This window comes from Palaemon carinicauda, chromosome 35 (genome assembly GCF_036898095.1).
Source record: "Palaemon carinicauda isolate YSFRI2023 chromosome 35, ASM3689809v2, whole genome shotgun sequence".
Classification (NCBI taxonomy): Eukaryota; Metazoa; Arthropoda; class Malacostraca; order Decapoda; family Palaemonidae; genus Palaemon; species Palaemon carinicauda.
In genome coordinates this window covers 12,603,987-12,626,777 of record NC_090759.1, presented here as the reverse complement: position 1 = coordinate 12,626,777, position 22,791 = coordinate 12,603,987, and the positions used below count along the sequence as shown (strand labels likewise).

The 22,791-nt window shown below is 39.6% G+C and overlaps 1 protein-coding gene across 1 annotated transcript in view; it reads right to left on the bottom strand.

Moving 5' to 3' along the window:
- The window catches only part of LOC137627623 (acyl-coenzyme A synthetase ACSM3, mitochondrial-like), a 247,538-nt gene that overhangs the window by 8,439 nt on the left and 216,308 nt on the right, over positions 1-22,791 (bottom strand). Inside the window, exons 10-12 of the mRNA XM_068358720.1 lie at positions 3,953-4,046; positions 2,897-3,032; positions 744-963 (exon numbers count right to left, since the gene is read on the bottom strand). Coding sequence (XP_068214821.1) covers positions 744-963; positions 2,897-3,032; positions 3,953-4,046 — 450 coding nt within the window. The remainder of the gene's footprint in view (positions 1-743; positions 964-2,896; positions 3,033-3,952; positions 4,047-22,791) is intronic.

The window sequence follows — 22,791 nt, the reverse complement described above, 5'->3', positions numbered from 1 at the left end:
CCCTCCTTGACCACCCTTCTCAGTCCTGGGCCGAAAGGTCATAAGTAAAGGGCTCTCCAGCTGGAAAGGAGGCAGGGCGAGTTACTGTATCCAACTTTAACGACAGACTCCTAATTAAACAACTCAGGTTTGTATGGCTACTAGGAAAAATAAGAATTACTTTAAAAGTCAGTGATATTTCAAGTGTTATAAATTCACGAGTTAACTGGATATAAAATCTTCAAATGATAAGTGTGATCACATAAAACCAGATAAGTTTAATTTGAGAGATTACAGATCAGGTTAAAGCATAACTTTAAAATTATTTGAATACCTGATAGCCTTGTTTTACTGGCAGTTAATCATTTTAATTTTTGAATAGCAAAATCTGTGACCAAGGGTAACGAATTCATGAGCAGCCACGGTTGACACTGAAGTACCGTTCATTGTGTCTTGTGTATCTACACATCTTCCTCAGGCCTAAAGTCCTTGAGGGTAGTATTTCACTTTTAGTCATCTTAGATTAATCTGCATTATGAAAATTGAGTAAATGTATTCTTGTAATTTTACTTATTAAAATCAAGACCCAAATTTCCCATGGAATGAAAAGATTTGGGGCATAATTAAAAAAAAAAAAAAGTTAAGAGGATCTGAATGGTTAGTCCCAACAATATCAATATCAAAATGTATGGGGCGAATGTTGGAGTCCATGTAATGTACTATGTCATCTCTGAAACTTTACAAACTGCTGAAGTGTGACTTACCTTTCTTGGGTACTTGTATGGGGCAGTTGTCTTTTTGACATGATCTTGCAATTCCTTAATGAGTAAATCTGGATTATGATTCTGGTATTCCTTTGCCAGGACTACAAAAGCTTTGACTACTTCACCACGTAATTTGTCAGGCGATGACACAGCAGCAGATTCAGCCACTGCTGGATGTTCTAGTAATGCCGATTCTACTTCAAAGGGCCCTATGCGATATCTGCAATGAAAAAAAAGCTGAGCTTTTCACTAATTATACTTAAGCTTTCCATGGGTACTGAATTCTTAAAACATGAAAAAAGCTTAGCTACTAGAAAATATATCAATATAGTAATGAAAACATAGTAATATGCATGATAATACATCTGAAATATAGAAAAAAAAATCTTAAATGACTTTGGTATTGTACCACCTTTGTAGAAAAATATTTAAAGTTAATTAAAATTATGGCATTGCTAAAGGATCTAAATATTGAACAGGGTTTACAAACATTAAAATGTTTCATAACATCTATCATTATAACTTAAGTATACCAACTTAATTAGTCCTGTTTGTCTTAGACATCCAAAAATTTGTTCCTTTTATTACAGGTAGTCATCACGTAACTCTATCTAGATGTATGTCAAACTTAAAAAGGGAAGTTTCTGTAGATTTATTATGTTGTGTCATGATACTGTAATCACCTTGGTCATATTTCATCAGTATTTTCTTACTGTATATCATTTAATTTTGTTGGTTCATATGATATCAAATGCTTTATTAAAACATTTTTGTAATCTATTTTTTATTTTTATTTTGGAAGCATTTTAACAATCAACAATCAAACGAATAACAAGGCGTAGCGTTTGTATAATTTCTTACCTTTTTCAAAATATCTTCATGATGAATAGTACATCAACACCAATATGTTATAGGATATCATAGTTTACATACAGTTCATTTATCGCCATTATTATTAGTTATATAAATACATTCTTTCTCTTTGGGCGTCTGTAAGGCTAGTTCATTTTTAAATCTTCATACAGTACTGTATTTCCTTTTTCGTTTGTTATTAAGTCTTCATATTTCTTTAGATATTATTGTGTTGAATTATTAAAGTATGCTTCTATTCTATTATTTGTCTATTTTCCAATTTTGAGAACATTCCAATAATCAACAATTACTTTCGTTTTACTTTTGGTGGTCATCAGCTGATCTCAAGGTCATGCCATTGTATTGCGATTATGCACGTATACAAGTAACAATTCATAATGAATATTACATCACCACCAATATGTTATAAGATACAGAATCACAGTTTTCATACAGCTCTCTCTCTCTCTCTCTCTCTCTCTCTCTCTCTCTCTCTCTCTCTCTCTCTCTCTCTCTCTCTCTCTCTCTCTCTCAATAATAGTCTGTTTTTCTTGCAAGAAATAGAAGAAAATATATTACTTTAAGAAAATATTTGTCCTATTCGTGTACAGTACTTCCATCAGATAAATATCGATCTCTTATCAGAAATGAAACATAAGAAAATTAAATCCGCGTAAAATATGATATTCTGTCCTAGTTGGACAGTTGAATTAATGCTAACTAGCACTCATAACAACTGATACAGACCTATGAAATAGATTGCGTTGACACTTGATATTTTGATTATGGGAATACCAACATTAATCGATACCTGTAAGATCACATTAACCAGACATATGATATGAACTTGACAGGTGTTAAAAGCTTTCTTAATATACTTTTTTATTTAAGGGGCTTCACTGTAGAATTACAAAAAAAATTAATTATAATATATATTTTCTTATAATTCTATACTCGTCTATACAGTACTGTACTGTAATTCTTTCTGCATCCTCAGTTTTATCAACAATTACCCATAAAACTAAAAAAAAAAAAAAAAATTCCTAAATGCATGCCTCTAGGAAAGTAATGAAACACTCTAATGGTTAATGGTATTAACCCATGGTTTGGGAAGCCAGTGGTGAGTACAACCTAATACATCTTTGTTGCCATATCTTTATGACCCACAAATTCAGACCTCTTAACATGTGCCGAGTTTTGACCTAAGCAACTATGATTTTTAGTTCTGAAGTGTTAATAAAATTAAGCTACAGTACAACTGTACCTTTGTTTACTCTGAAACTTGAAAAGAAATGGCATACCCTGATGATATGATGACATCATCAGCACGTCCCACGAACCAAAAATACCCATCGTCGTCGTAGTAAGCTCTATCACCTGTTAAGTAATACTCTCCCATAAAGACTTCTGAGGTTTTATTTTCATTACCCAAATATCCTGGAAAAGAAGAGTAACCAATTCAGCTTCTGCCTTGTAAATTGGCTAAGGATAACTTGGCAGTTTTACTATATGTTGATGGGTAATTTGTTAACAAGAGGAATTTTACGAATTTTTCATCTCGATTAGCTGCTATTCATGAATTTTTAATTTGAAAAAAGTTATTATACTTCCTACAAAAGTTAGTTTCCCAAACTATGAGAAAATGTCTACTTTCTAACTCGTTCTTTTCTCGGCCATTTCAGTGTAAATAATTATTACTGTATTCCGCACCTCCCTAATCCCACACACTCGCAGCTTGCAAGATTTGTTACGGTCTTCTTTACTTGAAACCCAGCAATGCAACTGGGGTCTCAGATTTTAGCATGTCTTCAGGAGAAATATGGTGACAAAACATTCTTTTGTACCTTGTAAATTATGACTACTTTATTGATAGTGCTGATACTAAAACAGTAAGATTGAATGGTTAAAATACATTTTGGAAAATCATTATTAAAAATTTTCTTACCAACTCGATACAAAAAAAAAAAAAAACTGAAAACCACACACTATGTTAGCATTGTACAATCAAAGAAGTATGAAGGTTAAAATCTATCTCCTATCAAAGAAGAAATTTTTTAGATTCATGTCCCAAATGTTTCCTAGATTCTCCATGATCCTAAGTGTATACTTACGCATCCTTTCGATGCCAAAGTGGTTAATAGAATAAGCTTCCATGACTTAAAGTGAACTTTGTTTTCAAACACTAGGCACAAGATATTTTCACCCAAAACTTTGGGTCAAGTTTAAGCTCAATTATTTGTGTTTAAATTTCAAAATATGATGTTCATAAAATAATTCAAACTTGAGAACATTAAAATTTAAATGCAATATTAGATCTCAATTCAACTCACACCAAAAACTTGTACAGATGTTCAAACCTTTAAAAAGTCCAATGGGATGACCCTTACTCAAGGAGACTGTAAGGAACCCTTCCTTATTTGGTCCAAGTTCTTGCCAGTTCTCATCAACAATCTAAAAAGAAAATTTATAAATGGCTAATCATTCAAAGTAACGAACTCTTGTTATATGACATTTCCAACACTTTTGAGTTAAAAAAAAGGGGGGTTGACAAAGGAAAAACCTATTTTTGGGAAGGTGCTGTGTTCTTTACTGTAAGGGCTAGAACAGGTATCAAATACGAAATAAAAATACCAAAGAAATATTCTATCTCCTGCTCTAGGGCCAGTAATTGAAGACAAAAAGCACTAACTTATTGTGTATAAGGGAGACACACGGGTTAGGCTCTATTGAACCTGATACAGCATTGATAAGTCATCACCAAGAACTAATGCTTATACAGGAGACAATGCTACTTGTACATTAACTTGCGCCATGTCACCATCTTTCATAATTAAGACTGAGAATCAAATGTCCCTTTCCCTATATGAGGATAGGGAGGAGGGAGAGTCTTGGAGACAATACAGCACCTCCCCAAAAATAAGTTTTTCCTTTGTCAAAACCCCTTTTTTAGGGATTTATGTGATGTGTAATATCCAAGGACTAATACCGAATAATAAATGAATAGACTTGTGTACCATAAAGGACAAACATTATGTTGGCAGACTTGTAGGTCATCAGGATACCCCTTTAGAGGTAAGCTAAGGGCATGTACTAAGGGATGGATCCTTAATTCACTCAAATGATTGATGTCATGTGGCAAAATTTTCAAATTCCATATCACTGAATGGAAGATCAAAGCTCCTGGATAAAAAGTGTTCGATATGGGTAAAAAATGCATCTCATGTCACATGCAAAGGGTTCCTCACTGGGTATCCCTCCTCAAAATCTATAGAAGCAGGCCCCTCTGTCGCTTCTCCCCCACAAACCAGGAAGACTCATATCACAAGATAGCACCCCCCTGGGGTTTTCTCCTGACTTCTCCTGACTCCCAGAAACCCAAAGGCACTGCTATCAGTGGGTCCCCACGCTGGTACGAAGAGGCAATTGATGAGTGCGGAATCTCCCAGAAATGGTAAAGCCTTGAGCATGATCACTGTATTATTATTATTAAAAGGAGGAGATTGACCAGTCCAACGTGCCAAGCTCAATTCTTACAGAGATAGCCTTATGATCAATATAAAGGGAGTAGATTGATGCCTCAACTATTTCAGCTATAAATGAAGCATCCACAGGGAACACAAGCAGACTGAACCAAGGACTGAATCTTACTGCTGTTGGACAGATGAGATCCACATTTTCCTTTCTTGGTAATATTCAACAGAACCCATGGTCTTAGCAAATCCTTTCACCCAAATGAAAGGAGATATATGGCACTTTCTTTCTGCTACTTGTGGATCCTAATCTGGGGTAGAATGAATCAACTGAAAGCATTTCTGAAAGGGCAGATTTTAGGGCCCTAAGCCCTCCCCCAAAATACACAAGTCACTGTGATAGAAATACCTTCATGACATCTTATGGGTTAACAAGATTATTTCATTTGCTTTGGCTACATTTAGCCTTTGTTTCATTCATAAGTAAAATAAAATTTACAGTTGAAAAACTAATTAACTAGTATCTCAAAAGAGTGGAGTTTATCTCTCCCCAAAGTACCTTACTAGTATTAAAGTTTGAGTCTCAAATTAGGATAACTACTTCCCCTAATTATTGAGTATATGGGAGTGGCCCATTTGACGAATTAAAAGGTAAGGGAAGGAGGTAACTAGATTATTCTCTTTTCCCCAACTAGAAAGTAGTCAAAACCCATAGCTTACAAAGTTGATAGGTATAAAACGATAAGAGCATATTAAATGTGAGCCTCTATTGTCTTCAAATAGGAAGAAAAGAGAAACTTGGATCAGGACAACTCAATTGAAAAACTACAAGATCCAGGAGTCTAACCCCTTCCCCTATCAAGTAGATAATTTCCCTTTCAACGAATCTAAGTGTAAGGAATGGTGGCACATAATCAAGCATACTTTTTTTCCCCAACTACAGTACATTGTAGTCCAATTGGTGGCGTATAGAGCTAATGGATAGGAAAAGAACTGTATATACCATACACGGTTCAATCAAGAAGCCCTCCCTTCCATCCAATACCTATTCCAATGCATACAAGAAGAATGAGGATCAAGTCACATGGGAAAATGCTACATGACAGTACCTCCTCCCTCTCTCTAACTGACCTTCAAAGAAGAGAACATCTCCACTCCAAATATTTTTGTATAGTCACAAACAATGCTTGGTAAGTTAAAAAAAGAAAGAAAAAAAAACTGGCAAATATGGGTTATTCATTTTTTTTATTATGTCTTCTACTAATAAAAGTTACAAGGTATAAAACTGTCATATAAATTCTTTGGGAACAAATTGATTTCACACCTCTGCTTAACCTGAGGTTAGAGAATTCAATTTCTTTTTTTATCTACGTAGGCCCATAGGAAACATTAAAATGTAGCCTAATCAGGTATAATGACTATTGGCCAAGATGTTTTTGGTAGCTAACTACCAAAAGTTACCAATATAATAGCAGTGGAGTAACTTATCAATACAATAAACATTTGTTATATTAGGCAAAAAATATTAGGCAACACCAGCCTAAATATCATTTACAAGAATTCAGCAACATGAGTTACACTAAAAACATAAAAATCGTGACAGTTACTCTATGTAAATGGTCCTAAGCTAATATCAAAACCAAACCTGAGAGGCATTATACTTCGGCAACTGTGAAATATATTGACCTATGTTACCCGAAAGTTATACTGCAAGGGATCAAACTTACAAAAATAAAAAAAATCTAATAATCAAAATGAAATGGAGGTAAAAATTGAAAATTGAGAGATGATAAACTACAAAAAACATAATCACCACTGTGCTGTCAAGAAAGTTGAAAGAAAATGGCTTCATATACTGTACTATGCAAATTTCATAAAAATACAGGACAAACCTCAAAAGCAATCCTGGACAGCAATTAAAAACCCCTATCATACATACATACATATACCAAGGCCCTTCCCCCAGTTTTGGGGGGTAGCCAACATCAACAAATGAAACAAAACAAAAAGGGGACCTCTACTCTCTACGTTCCTCCCAGCCTGACAAGGGACTCAACCGAGTTCAGCTGGTACTGCTAGTGTGCCACAACCCACCCTCCCCCGTTATCCACCACAGATGAAGCTTCATAATGCTGAATCCCCTGCTGCTGCTACCTTCGCGGTCATCTAAGGCGACCGGAGGAAGCAGCAGGGCTTACCGGTATTGCGTAACAATCGCTCGCCATTCATTCCTATTTCTAGCACGCTCTCTTGCCTCTCTCACATCTATCCTCCTATCACCCAGAGCTTTTTTCACTCCATCCATCCACCCAAACCTTGGCCTTCCTCTTGTACTTCTCCCATCAACTCTTGCATTCATCACCTTCTTTAGCAGACAGCCATTTTCCGTTCTCTCAACATGGCCAAACCACCTCAACACATTCATATCCACTCTAGCTGCTAACTCATTTCTTACACCCGTTCTCACCCACACCACTTCGTTCCTAACCCTATCTACTCGAGATACACCAGCCATACTCTTTAGACACTTCATCTCAAAACACATTCAATTTCTGCCTCTCCGTCACTTTCATTCCCCACAACTCCGATCCATACATCACAGTTGGTACAATCACTTTCTCATATAGAACTCTCTTTACATTCATGCCCAACCCTCTATTTTTTACTACTCCCTTAACTGCCCCCAACACTTTGCAACCTTCATTCACTCTCTGACGTACATCTGCTTTCACTCCACCATTTGCTGCAACAACAGACCCCAAGTACTTAAACTGATCCACTTCCTCAAGTAACTCTCCATTCAACATGACATTCATCCTTGCACCACCTTCCCTTCTCGTACATCTCTTAACCTTACCCTTACCCACATTAACTCTCAACTTCCTTCTCTCACACACCCTTCCAAATTCTGTCACTAGTCAGTCAAGCTTCTCTTCTGTGTCTGCAACCAGTACGGTATCATCCGCAAACAACAACTGATTTACCTCCCATTCATGGTCATTCTCGTCTACCAGTTTTAATCCTCGTCCAAGAACTCGAGCATTCACCTCTCTCACCACTCCATCAACATACAAGTTAAACAACCACGGCGACATCACACATTTCTGTCTCAGCCCGACTCTCACCGGAAACCAATCACTCACTTCATTTCCTATTCTAACACATGCTTTACTACCTTTGAAGAAACTTTTCACTGCTTGCAACAACCTTCCACCAACTCCATATAACCTCATCACATTCCACATTGATTCCCTATCAACTCTATCATACGCTTTCTCCAGATCCATAAACGCAACATACACCTCCTTACCTTTTGTTAAATATTTCTCGCATATCTGCCTAACTGTAAAAATCTGATTCATACAACCCCTACCTCTTCTAAAACCACCCTTTACTTCTAAGATTGCATTCTCTGTTTTATCCTTAATCCTATCAATCATTACTCTACCATACACTTTTCCAACTACACTCAACAAACTAATACCTCTTAAATTACAACACTCATGCACATCTCCCTTACCCTTATATAGTGGTACAATACATGCACAAACCCAATCTACTGGTACCACTGACAACACAAAACACATGTTAAACAATCTCACCAACCATTCAAGTACAGTCACACCCCCTTCCTTCAACATCTCAGCTCTCACACCATCCATACCAGATGCTTTTCCTACTCTCGTTTCATCTAGTGCTCTCTTCACTTCTTCTATTGTAATCTCTCTCTCATTCTCATCTCCCATCACCGGCACCTCAACACCTGCAACAGCAATTATATCTGCCTCTCTATTATCTCAACATTCAGTAAACTTTCAAAATATTCCGCCCACCTTTTCCTTGCCTCCTCTCCTTTTAACAACCTTCCATTTCCATCTTTCACTGTCTCTTCAATTCTTGAGCCAACCTTCCTTACTCTCTTCACTTCTTTCCAAAACTTCTTATTCTCTTCATATGACTGACCCAATCCCTGACCCCACCTCAGGTTAGCTGCCCTCTTTGCCTCACGTACATTGCGCTTTACTTCCACATTTTCTCTCTATATTTTTCATTCTTCTCTATACTATTACTCTGCAGCTATTCTTCAAAAGCCCCCTTTTTCTCTCCCACTTTTACCTTCACTCCTTCATTCCACCATTCACTGCCCTTCCTCATGCTGCCTCCAACAACCTTCTTGCCACACACACATCACTTGCAATCCCAACAAAATTTTCTTTTACTAACTTCCATTCCTCCTTTAAATTACCAGTTTCTCTTACTCTCACTTCGTCATATGCCATTTTCAACCTTTCCTGATATTTACTTTTTACCCCCGGTTTTATTAGCTCTTCAACCCTCACTAGCTTCATTTTACATCCACCTACTCTATTCCCCCACTCTTTTGCTACAACTAATTTTCCTTCCACCAAAAAATGATCAGACATACCGTTAGCCATACCCCTAAACACGTGCACGTCTTTCAATCTTCCATACATTCTTTTAGTTATCAACACATAATCCATTAATGCCCTTTCTACTACTCTTTCATTTGCCACTCTTACCCATGTATACTTATTTTTATCTTTCTTTTTAAAAAAGCTAGCACTTATTACCATCTCTTGTTCAACACACATATTTACCAGTCTCTCACCACTCTCATTTTCACCTGGTATGCCATACTTCCCAATGACGCCTTCTACCTCTCCAGCGCCCACTCTAGCATTCAAGTCACCCATGACAACTACATAATTCCTTCTACCCAATCCTTCTACACACCTAGTTAATTCATTCCAGAACTCATTCCGCTCTTCTTCACTTTTCTCACTACCTGGCCCATACGCACTGACAAACGCCCAACATTCCCTACCCAACCTAACCCTTACCCACATTAACCTAGATGATATTTCCTTCCATTCCACTACTTTACCTGTCATCATTCACTCAGCAATAAAGCCACACCCTCTCTCGCTCTTCCCCTTTCAATCCCAGACACTCTACCAGACATTTCACCAAACATCACTTCACCCTTTCCTTTCATCTTTGTTTCACACAAGGCCAATACATCCATCCTTCTCTTCCTAAACATACTTCCAATCTCACATCTTTTACTCTCTATCATACTACATCCACGCACATTCAAACACCCCATAACTAGAGTGCGGGGAGCAGTCACTATCCCCCCAGCTCCATCTCTTTGTTGACGTCTCGCAGGATTATATACAGGAGAGGGGGTTCCCAGCCCCCTCGTCCCGTCCCTTTTAGTCGCCTCTTACGACACGCAGGGGTAACGTTGGCGCTATTCTAATTGTTTTTATGGCCCCGCGGCCATGTTAATGCTATTACTAAGAATAGTGGATAACTAAATCATACCTCGATTTCTGTTACTTAACACTACTCTCTATGAAAACATCTCACTTCCAGAGTTGAGCAGGAAACATTCTGACAACTCGGCAACAGGATTGAACATGGCGGATTGATACAAGTTAGTGTGCTGGTAGCATTCTCTCCAGCATTAGTATTGATTTTCAGTGACATGACTTGTCATCAGGAGCCAAATTACTTTCAGCACTGGATGCTATGACAGGTTCAACAGAGCCTGAATCAGTAGGTCTCGCTTATACACACCAAGTCGGTGCTTTGCATGCTAAAATAATGGCCATAGAGCAGGGGAGGCAACATTTCTTTCGTATTCTAATGTCGTATTGGATACTCTATTCTAGCCTTTACAGAAAAGTTCTTCAACACCTCACAGCACATTCAACACCACAATTTGCACCTTGCAAAGTTGAAAATAAATTACTGGTGAGATGGCAAGCAAGTCATCCACTATCTGGGGGTAATGAAGACTCATCTTCTCACAAATCTATACAATTATTTCTTTATCTGCCGAGTGAATCAAGATTAGATATTTATAAGAGGAGAGGAATTTTGCACCAAACAATGTTTTGGGTCTCTTGTACATTTTTTTACACAAATCTCTGTACATCTGATGTACACCTAAAGGAAAACAACTGGATAATATACAGTAACATGGAGTAGAAAGACTAGCAATAGCTAAAGTTTTACAGCATGAAACCTATCTCAATCAAGATCTCCAAAGTGCTTGTGTATAGTACCTGTCTGCTCTAACAGATTTGTACATCTATTACCATATTGTTTTTGGACCATAGGAAGAATTAATGTAGGAGTAAATAAAGGAAAACAATGAATATTATAAAGATTCAAAGGTTGATCATATAAGAAATTATATTTTGATAAAAGGCTTAGATAAATCAAGTAATGTAGTTAGTTTGAACAGTTCTGTAGCAAAAAAAAAAAAAAAAAAAGAAAGATAAAGGGGTAACACTACATGGTGAACTATTATCTAAGCTGCTCAAATTACTCAAGTGTGACATCTCTTGAGAGAAACGGAAGAAAATTAGCTGGTAATTATATGTAGCTATTGCAGAATTGTAATTTAATGCATTCACAATAAACATACGCAAAAGTTTTAGGTTCAGGAGATATGGACTTCAGAACCTTATCACTTCTTTAAGTATGTTATAGTGTTCGTAGACAACTAGACAAGGTTATTGTGGTTTTTCTAAAAACCTAATCCAACCAAAGGAAGGAAATAATACAAACATGAACAAAATGTGAGGCAAACACTGACCAATGATTAAAGATGAGTTTTAGAAAGTTGAAAAACAGTTAGCTTAGGCCTAAATTAAATCTAGCCACAAGCCCTAACAGGCAAATAACGTGAACATGTAAAGTTTACCTAAAACATCGCAGGGTGTCATGTTAAAAAAAGGCTAATCTTTGATTGTTGGGAACAAAGGAATCCTATCCATAACAACTACATCAAAAGCTAGTTAAATATTAAACTGAAATACACCTCATAATATGTCATAGTAAAAAATAAGTGACTATGTAGAAGTGTGTAAAAATGAAACATGAAAAATGAAAATGGAAGGAACAATTTTTTTTTCTTTACATATGGCAGGTAATACCATAATAAGATTGTACCAGTGTATTCAGGAAGAGTACTTCTAAGTTTATGTCTTCTGATATTGTCTTTGAATATATGGTATATCACTCTGCAATCTCTTTTATCCCTCTATAAGTACTTTGTGTGAAGATTACTTTGTGGCCTAGAGCTAACCTAATCTAATTAGTGTGAAAGTATATTTCTAAATAAAAACCTTAAATCATATCTACATTCTACAAATGGAAGAATCTTTTGCATGAAATCAACCATGTAGGATGAAGATTAGTTCATTGAGGTCCTCTGTTTTGATGATATACACGTACAAGTGTTATGATGGTGATAGACACTCATGTCAGAGAGAGGGAGAGACACATCAAAGTGAAGCTTGATGAAAAAGAAACAAGGAAAATACAGTGTATAAAACATCATTCCACAAAATGACCACCCTGAAAATATGACCACTTTGCTGCGAAGATCAATTTTCAAAATACCCCCAAAATGCTTCTTCTTTGTTTGCATCTTTTCCCACTTTTAAATACCCCAAATTTTTTTTGTTAATTTGTAAGTTTTTCCGAAAATGTGATGACCCTGGTATTCCATGTAACGACTACAAATCAAAGACCAAATCAAGTTTTTTACTATTGATTACTATTCAAAATAGCAATCACAACTCATTAAAGTGTGAAACTATATTGCTTGTTATCTGTGCAATGACATCTGTTGGCAGTAAACAAAAGACCGTTCTTCTGCATGTCAAAGTAAAAGCGGTAATACTGCTAACTATTTTGCTTCAATAAGCAAAAACCTCTGGATTTAAAATGAATAATTAAATGCCATTTTAGGATCATGGAGTATGATATAAAAATGTCATAATTTGATGATAGTTATGGCTATCATTCCCAAAATTTCATTGGCTATATAACAAATCTATTTCTTAAAAGTTCTGTACTGTGATTATGGTATTGCCACAGAAGAAATGTAATCCTAAAAAGAAAACTATTTCAGTAATCACAATGTAATAATCATGCCTTAATTATTGAAGCCACTGGCTTTCTAGCCTACTAACAAAAATAATTCTACCCTGCTCTTTTTCCCATCTCCCTCTCCATGTCATGGCCAATAGATTCAGTAACTGGCACTACTGGGCAATATCATCATAGGACTATTACTCCCAAACTTAATATATTTGGAGTCACCGTAGACCTGTACATATCATAAAAACAACTTGATGCCAATAAAATTGGAGAAGAGGGATGGAATCCGATAACTAAAATCTAAGTATTTAAACAAAAAATTTTCTTATCAAACTTACGTTTATTAAAAGGAATCTTACTTGGTAGTCATCAGGCTGACTCCCACATACTATTGATGGTGGGGCGTGTTCACATCCCTAACATCGTGAGCTCTTGGTTTCTGCAGTTGCTGAGGAGAATCATGATTTGAGAGGTGCTTTATGACCTTGCGAATCTACACCAAGATTAAAATCTATGTGCGTATATTAACTATCATGAAGCCTCTGAATCCGGAAGGGCCAGAACCTAGGACGTTTACCCCTGGATTTGAGTCTTGACGATAAGCTCAGGGACGAAGCCGAGCATTTCCTCTCCCCATCCCCTTAAATTGGAGACATTGTAAGAAAGACCATGAAGATCACTTACTTTCTTGGATGAGGTCAAAGTGATTAGGGAAACCATCTTCAGAGTCAGGTGAAGAGCTGATCCCTGGCATTATGGTTTGTAGGGGATCCTTTCAGAGAATGAAGGGCAAGGACCACGTTCCATGGAGGAGGTATAACTTCTGACGGAGGAAAGGTAAGTTCGAAACTCCAAATGAGAAGAGACAATTCTAACAAAGAGAAAATATTATCTTGTTTTAATCTAAAGGCGTGGCTCAAGGCTGAGCGATTACCTTTCACCACCGAGACCGCGAAGAGTTTTCCTCCCGAAGGTATACAAGGAAATCTGCTATTGCTGGAATAGGGGTGTCGAGAGGAAAGATTCCCCTTCCACGACACCAACCACAGAAGACTGTCCTCTCAGCCTGGTACACAGCACCTGGAGATTCCCAGAGATATCAGGACATCTTCACAAAGTCTTGTGAAAATCCTCTCTGTGTGAGGAGATGCTGGAAGACGTAGGGGCTCTATAGCTTTGTGGTAGATGTTCACATGTGGTTGTCTAAATAGAATGTGATGTGGAGGGAGTTCTCTTGGGACTTTAGTCAACAGCTGAAGATGGTCCAGGAACCATTCCGCGTGATGCCAAAGTGGAGTTATGAGGGTCATTGCTAAGTTGGTGGACGATCTCGCCTTGTTGAGCACACTTTTCATCCTGCAAAACGAGGATAAAAGCTTAGGTGTTGTCCCACAGTTATTGGAATGTGTCTTGCCAAAGACCCTAGGAATCCTGAACTGGGGAACAATACAGCGGGAGCTTATTGTATTGCAAACAGGCCCCTCGTCGCGGAACCCTGCAAAGTCGGGATTTTGTAGGCTACTAAATGATTCAAAGACCAATAGGAGCCCACTATCCGAGTCAATGATCAATTTGTTTGCCCGAACATCTTCCTTGTCTATGATGAGCAAGGTTGAAAGGGAGCTGAGTAGTCTTTGACCACCGTAGCATTTCCCTAGTTAGCTGGCATAGGTGCTGTGAAGAGGAACTTCCCTGATTGTTTGAATAGAGTACAGGCCACTCCCATGGTGATGTCATTCATCGACACCATGGAGTGTCCTGCAGGAGCAAAGGACTGCTGGAGGATCAGAAAACTGCCCTCCTTCCAGGAGGTTCATGTGGTAATGATGTTAGGAATCGGATCAGAGTCCGGGGGTCATGTGATACCAAAATGGCGACCCCCTTTTCTTGAGGCATCTCTGGAGAGCATCGATTCCGGGGAGGAAGGCGTAGAACTAACTACCCTGAGGAGATTGGGATCTGACGCTTCCCGGTTTGTTACTAAGCGCTCCCATGAGAACAAGTGTCGTAATCAGATGAAGCAACTGATGAGATGGTAGTAAATCTAAAAGAAAAAAGAACCTTACCGCCTTCCACAGTTTTTTTAATCTGCTCTAAGAAGGAAAGACTTATAGGTCTGATGTTTAAAAGCATTCCTAGAAATAGCAGTTCTGTGTTGGGTGAAGGGATGACCTCTCGAGATTTCAACTCCAATCCTCAGGTTGCGACAAATACCGAGAAGATTTACTCTGTGTTGGAGAAATGATACCGTGAGTCTGTCAGAATTATCTTGTCATTTAATTGTCTTAACAGACGGATGCTGCTCCCATGACATGGAGGTGTGCCCAAGTCGAAAAACTGTATCTCGACTAGTATTTCCAATTGTATAGGATGATTCCAAGACAGAGGAGTTGGAGTCTGGCGGTAAGCATCCGAATTCCAGTGTATCCATGAAGTTCTCGGGTCTGACTGCTCGTCTGACCATAGCTGGCGCCTCAATCCTGAATGAGGTTTGTTAAAATACTTGTTCCGGAAGGAGAGTCGAATACTGGAGTCCAGTTTACCAGTATCTTTCTACAAGAAAGATGACTGTAGAAGCTCGGAGACTCTTTGATGAAAAAACATAATCGTGCATTGATGACATAGATCCCGAGTTCAGATGTCTGTACGGACGTTCGGATTCGTGTAGATTGTAGAGACCCGCCATCACACCTCCACAAGTGGATGGGTCTGTGAGGATGTGCATATCTTTGTGGCCAAATTGCGGATATTCTGCACCTGTAGTCAACCTCGATCACTCGGTGGGGTTTTGATACAACTCTTGTTTGCATAAGCCCTTCCAGGAAAAAAACTCTTTGCTCAAATTGGATCACCTGTTCACGAGCTGTAGTCCTGTGAACGTCAATTGTTAATAATCCCGCGGGAGTTTGGCGAGAGGTCCTGTGCAATTAAGCATTAGGATTTTCTACATGGACCAAGTCTTACTGGTTGGGCGAGTCATGTTGGTTGAACGAGTCATGGTTGAAGAAGAGGTGAGTATTCCGAACTCGTAGGTGAAGTATCGCGGTCACTTAGGAGTAAACCTAGCTCATGGGTGAAAAACATGTTATCCCTAAAGAAAAACAGCCAATGCTTCAGACTTCGCATTCCCTTTGATGGCTGAGCTAACTCAGGTTGAGGGAGAGCGTCACTGTCAGTGAGCTAACGAAAATTACCAAGGTCAAGCTCTGGGTTGGCCATATTTAGCCTTCCCACAGGTAAACACCGAGGATGGAGGATCAAAGTTGCTTTGCACAAGTCCTGAGGGAGCCTGAGCCAATGGTGAAGTAATGAAAAGGTGTAAAGAGAAGATTATTATTATTATTATTATTATCATTATTATTATTATTATTATTATTATTATTTATTGCTAAGCTACAACCCTAGTTGAAAAAGCAGGATGCTATAAGTCCAAGGGGCTCCAACAGGGAAAATAGCCCAGAGAGGAAAAGAAACAAGGAAAATTAAATAATTTAAGAACAGTACCAATATCAAAATAAATATTTCCTATATAAACTATAAAAACTTGAATAAAACATGAGAAAGAGAAATAAGACAGAATACAGTGCCCGAGTGTACCCTCAAGCAAGAGAACTCTAACCCAAGACAGTGGAAGACCATGGTACAGAGGCTATGGCACTAAACAAGACTAGAGAACAATGGTTTGATTTTGGAGTGTCCTTCTCCTAGATGAGCTGCTTACCACAGCTAAAGAGTCTCTTCTACCCTACCTTCGAGGAAAGTAGCCACTGGACAATTACAATTCAGTAGTTAACCCCTTGGGTGAAGAAGAATTGTTTGGTAATCTCAATGTTGTCAGGTGTATGGGGGCAGAGGGCAATGTGTAAGAATAAACCAGACTATTCGGTGTATGTATAGGCAAAGTTAAAATGAACCGTAACCATAGAGAAGGATCCAATGTGGTACTTTCTGGCCAGTCAAAAGGATCCCATAACTCTCTAGCGGTAGTATCTCGACAGGTGGCTGGTGTCCTGGCCAAATCTATGTCTACAACAGTTCATAAATGTAAGCATGAGCTGATTCAAGCCCCTAGAAAACTGGGGATGAAAAGGAATAATACCGAGGAGTTATGGCTTACGAGACTGTTGTCTTACGTAGGCAGGGCAGATTGAGGAAGAGGAGGTCACAAGGAATTGGAACCCAAAACCGTGTCAGTGATCCGACAAGTTCTCTAACCCGTGGAGAGAAGTTGGAGAAAATTATCCCAAAGAATTATGTTCTCGAATCTCGCTCTGTATCCCCGAAGAAGGCAGCTGGCACACATGATCGGAAGGCCTTATTGCAGCAATCGCAGTGTATAGTAGTACAGTATGTTCTATCTTGCTGGTGGGTCCAGCGGCGTATAGGCAAGAGCGTATGCGCAATTAACGTAGATCTTGTCCCCCGTTTATATGAAGATGTCAACTTGTAAGGTAACCATATACCGAAACCAGTGACCAAAAAGGTTAGAGATAGGGAGCAGAGGAGGCGACTGATCGCTAACGTCCACGGCACGTCAGTACCATAGTAGTAGTTGTCCAATAAACGTTCGCGAGCGCTGACAAGAACTGATGAGCTGATGAAAAAGCTTGCGCATCCGCATGCACTGGTCTTTCAAACATCTGCATGACATCTTGTAGTGGTATCAAGAGCTAAACTCATATAAAGAAATTCTAATAAGATGTAATGCATCGAGATCTATTCCCACTGTACTTGTCATAACAAGAAGTTCCAAGTGGTGAGTGAGGTATTAAGCACCAAGGCTGACAAGTGTGCTGTAATCCTTCTTCCGTTGTCAAGCTCTGGGTTAGGTTCCAAGTAAAGACAGTGCGCTAAACTCGCTGAACTGCATGTTGTGGTAAGTGCTACCGAAGTCAAGCCTGTAGAACCCATAGATTGAAGTTGTGTGTACTACTGCCTTCAAGCTCACACCAGTGCGCTGCTTCGGTCGCAAGTGCTAGCGTTAATGAGGTAGACAAAGAGTCTAGCATGTGTTGTCTAGATGAGGACACTTGTATAATGTTGGTAATGACCACCCCAAGAGTCAAGGCCTCTGGGGCTCATCGCTGGCTGTTATGATTCTACCCGCAAGTGTGAGGATTGCTGTTCGTCAAAGGTGGAGGGCTACTTTACCTTGGAAGGAAAAGTCCAAGCTGGGCTGCACTGTGTCCCTGAATAGTGGTTGCTATTCTAATAGTTGTTACAAGCTGGCCTGCAGTGGCATGTTGGAAACTCGGTCACGAGATGGAACCTGGTCATGAGCTAGTCTGTGCTATATCGTTGTTGGTCCTGAAGTGCGGTAGTGAACGGAAGGATGATCAAAATTCTGATGGAATTCCAGAAAGATGGCAGTCGTGAGCTGACGACTGATTGCAAGATGAAACAGGAACTTCGCAAGGCGAGGAGACAGGACGAGGCGAGTTAACTAGACGAAACGAGTCAGATAAGCGAGACAAGTCTGCTGGGCGAGATGTGTCTGCTGGGCAAGCGTCAAACTTGCTGGGGGCGAGCCACATCTTTATGTTCTGACCCGCCAAACTCCGAGGGATTAGAGCAAGACCTGGAAGAGTTAACACACCCTCTCTCAGTCCTGTATGGTGAAGACTACTCAGGGGAAAACCTAGCCCACGTACGGGAAAGGTGTCCACCGTGAGTAGCAGGAACAAGCTTTTTTGCCCTTCCCCCGCCAGTTGAGCAAGCTCAGATGATCAGAAACTACCGCAGGTAATAAAGGCAGTGATAGGGCAGTAGCAGCAACTTCCACAGGAACAGGAACATTCCTCAGACTTTGCACCCCCTTCGCTGGCTGCCATCACAAAATGAAGGATTGCGTCGTCATCAGCACTGGAAGAAAACCTAACCCACGAAAGGAAAAGGTGTCCCTTGAGAGACGCAGGAACATACTTCAGTCTTTGCTCTCCAAACGAGGGCTGCAATCGCCGAACAATGAAGTGCTACGTCATCTGTGCTGAAGAAAATCCCTCGGGAGAAAACCTAACCTGCGAACAGGAAATGTGTCCCTCAAGAGGTGCAAGAACATGCTTCAGACTTTGCACTCCCTCCGCCAGCTGCCATCACAGAATGAGGGAGTGTGTCATTGGCAGAGCAGAGGAGCAAGACCGAAGTTGAGCTCTGGGTCGGCCACGAGCGGCCTTCCCACCGTCGAACTCTCAGAGTGCGAGCAACATCTACTTTAAGATGGTGAAGGTGCATCCTCCCAGAGAATGACTCCCCTGTGGAGGAAGACAGAGACGTTGCGCTAGGGAAGCGGGGGAGTCCTCCAACCTAAAGGTTTACCAATGTCAAAGGAAAGAGATTGTGAGAAAAGATTTCTCCGCCCTAAAGGAAAACCCTGCACTATGCCGTCTCCAAAACAGCAACACTCACACCTGGGAAAAATAAACACTCTCCACTAAGCCAGAAGCAAAAGTGACAAGACAAAACAGGTGTGTATGAGTGGGGTAGCTGGTACTATCCCCTAACTCCCTGCTAACTAGTGGAGGGGTACTTATACTTTTTTAAGGCTAGTCTTCCAGCTTTGTGATGGAGGATTAATTTTATTTTGCTTTGGTTAGGCAAATTGAGAGAGAGAGAGAGAGAGAGAGAGAGAGAGAGAGAGAGAGAGAGAGAGAGAGAGAGAGAGAGAGAGAGAGAGTGTGCGCTTGTGGGTATGCATCGTGTGTGTGTGTCCGCGCGCCACCAAGCAAGAGGTAGTTAGTGTAATGGATGTTTGTAGTGGGAAAGACTGTTGGTATAATTGAGGTTGTTTGTGTATTTTTTTTAGCTAGGTTAGGGCGGTGATGAATGTCTTGGGTGAATGCATTTTCTATTTGACTGTAGCAGGAGTCAGTTGTGTCCTGAATGCTGGATTATCATTTTCTTTTGTTCATCGACCAGCCAGCTTGGAAGTGATTTTTTGTATAAGCGTAAGTACAGAGTTTTCATTTATCTTTGTTAGGCGCGATTGTAAATGATAGAAAGTTTATTACTGTATTTATCTTTGATTATAGTGCAATAGTTTAGTTAGCTAGGAGTGTTTGTAAGTTTTTATTTTTTTCATTTGCAGGCCGTAATTTTTCCTTTGAACTTCTTTTTAGTTTTATTTTGGCCTGAAAGATATTGCTTGCCAGCCAGGTATATATGAATAGCTTGATGATGATGACCCAGACCGTACAATGAATTTAGGAATGGACTGCGTATACAGTATATAGAATTTTGAGCGTTGATGACCCGGCTGTAAAATACGGATTTTTTCCTTTATGATAATGGCGATGATGATGATGATGACAAGGATGATGATGACCACCACTTAAGTGATTGCACAGTTGAATTAGCTGTAAGATAATATTGTTTGCCACAAAGTTGCGGCAGTGGGATAGAAGGACTGTTGCCCGTGTAGATGACGGTGACCACACACAAACGTGTATTAAATATTTAAGAGTTTCCTCTTATGATTTAGTATCAAGTTTTGATTATTTTTTGCTGGGTTATTGAATATGATTAGTGTTTTAGTGTTAAGTGATTTATTTTAGTCTTTAAGTGTGTTTTTTGGTACTGTGTGTACTAGCTAACGTGAAACTTAAACAAAAATTTTAAGTAAACACGACAAATAAGAGGCAATCAGGGACTACGCCCGACGCCATGCTAGCAGGACTCGAAGCGCTCTGGCTTCCTCTAACCAAATGCTAAAATCTAAGTCCCCGAAGAAAGCTAAAATCAAAATTAGCGTAAACAAAGCTAAAGAGAGGTAGATACTCAACTTTGGCGAAAAAGAGGAAGCCAATTCACAAAACAAATCATCAAAATTTGCGAAAAAAGTGCCACCACAATTCAACCACACTGTAGCCATCAGCTGCGTTCAAAGGAATAAGAACCAGGAACATATAGGGGCACTTGAAAATGACAGGATGTGTAACGGCTCCTTACTTATCCTTCCCTTAGTGGATTAGACTGGGTAAGGTCTGTTTGGGGTGCAGATATCTATGGCTATCTTATGATACGTCCCTGATTATACATGATATCTACTGATAGTCGTTCCCGGGAGTTGGAACCCCATGATACTCTTATAATATCAATCGCAGAAATATTATACTGTAGAAGTTGCCAGAGGGAACTTTCATCAGGACGACATGGCTATCTCACCCAAAAATAGATTTTTCCTACGTCAAGATCCCTTTCTTGGTACTGTGTATGGACTGTCAGTGTTGGGTTTGTAAAATGATATTGTTTTTCTAATTATTGGTAAGTTCTCTGTACCCACACACACACCGTGATATATAAATATATATATATATATATATATATATATATATATATATATATATATATATATATATATATATATATATATATATATACAGGTATTTAAGATATTGTCTGTGGTTATTTTTGTCTGTTTCAGTGTTAAGTTTATGGTTAGTGATAAGTGTGATTTTTTTGGCTGTGTTTTGTTTGTAAGAAAATGACAAATTCGTAGATAATTTGTATTTTTCCTAACTATACAAACCTTAGCTATTTAATAGGGGTATTACTTTTGGTGTAGCTGAATTGACGAGCCATTAATTTTTAACGAGGGTTTACTACCCACACCGCTAGTTAGCTGGGGTAGGGGAGGGTAGCTTGCTACACCCCCCCCCCCTCTCACACACTTGTGCTTGAGCTCACTTTGCTTGGAGGTAGGACTTCAAGGGGGATAGGGCTGGCGGGCAAGTTTGGTTAAATAGCTAAGGTTTGTATAGTTAGGAAAAATACAAATTATCTACGAATTTGTCATTTGTTCCGTTACTGGAATACAAACCACGCTATTTAATAGGGGTGACTCACCCATTAGGAAGGGTGGACGTCCCAGCCAGTCTAGCTTTTGGCTTTGCCCGGGGGCTCGTTATTTGAGTGTGTAAGCACCCATGAAAGAAGGAGTCCCTGCACCTCGCTAGGACTGCGGCCTACGCAAGCTGTGTGTGAAGGTATGAAGAAGTGTGACTCGTCCTAGGAAGTTGTTCTGAAGTTCTTTAGATGGAAACTTGTAGACTAGGACTTTCACAATACCACCTCGTCAGGGTATGGGGATGTAACAGTATTAATCTTAATACTAGGAACATAAGGGAGCATGGTTTACCTGCAGTGGTTTGAGGTCAGCTATGCAGAGAACCCAGGATGCTGCTTTCCCCAAGAGAGAGGATGATGAAGAAAAGAATAAGGGCCAGTCAAACCTTTTCATTCATGCAGACTAAAACTGGGTAACAATGCCCTCAACCTTCTGCTACTTGTCCATTAAGGAGCTTGAGGTTTTAAACCAGCAGTTGTGCAGCCACCACAGGGCCGATAGTGAATGTATCGAGTCTCCCGTGGGTCACGTCTTGCAGGTAGTGGGATGTGAATGTTGTTTGACGTTTCCACACACCAGCTTGAAGAACCTGCGTCACTGAAAAATTTCTTTTGAAGGCCAGGGACGTAGCTATGTCCCTAACATCATGTGCTCTAGGGCGACGTGACGGAGGAGGGTCTGGATGCAAGGCCAGGTCAATGACCCTATGAATCCATGCAGAGATGGTGTTCTTGGTGACCCTCCTCTTAGTCCTTCCTGTTCTGACGAATAGTGCTCGCACATGAGGACGGCCTGCAGCTGTTCTTTTGAGGTACAGCCTCAAGCTCCTTACTGGGTATAGTAAGAGATGGTCTGGGTCATCTGTTACAGTATGGAGACTAGAAATCCAGAAGGAGTCGAATCGAGGATCCGCCACTCCAGGATTCTGAGTCTTAGCAATAAACTCAGGGACGAAGCTGAA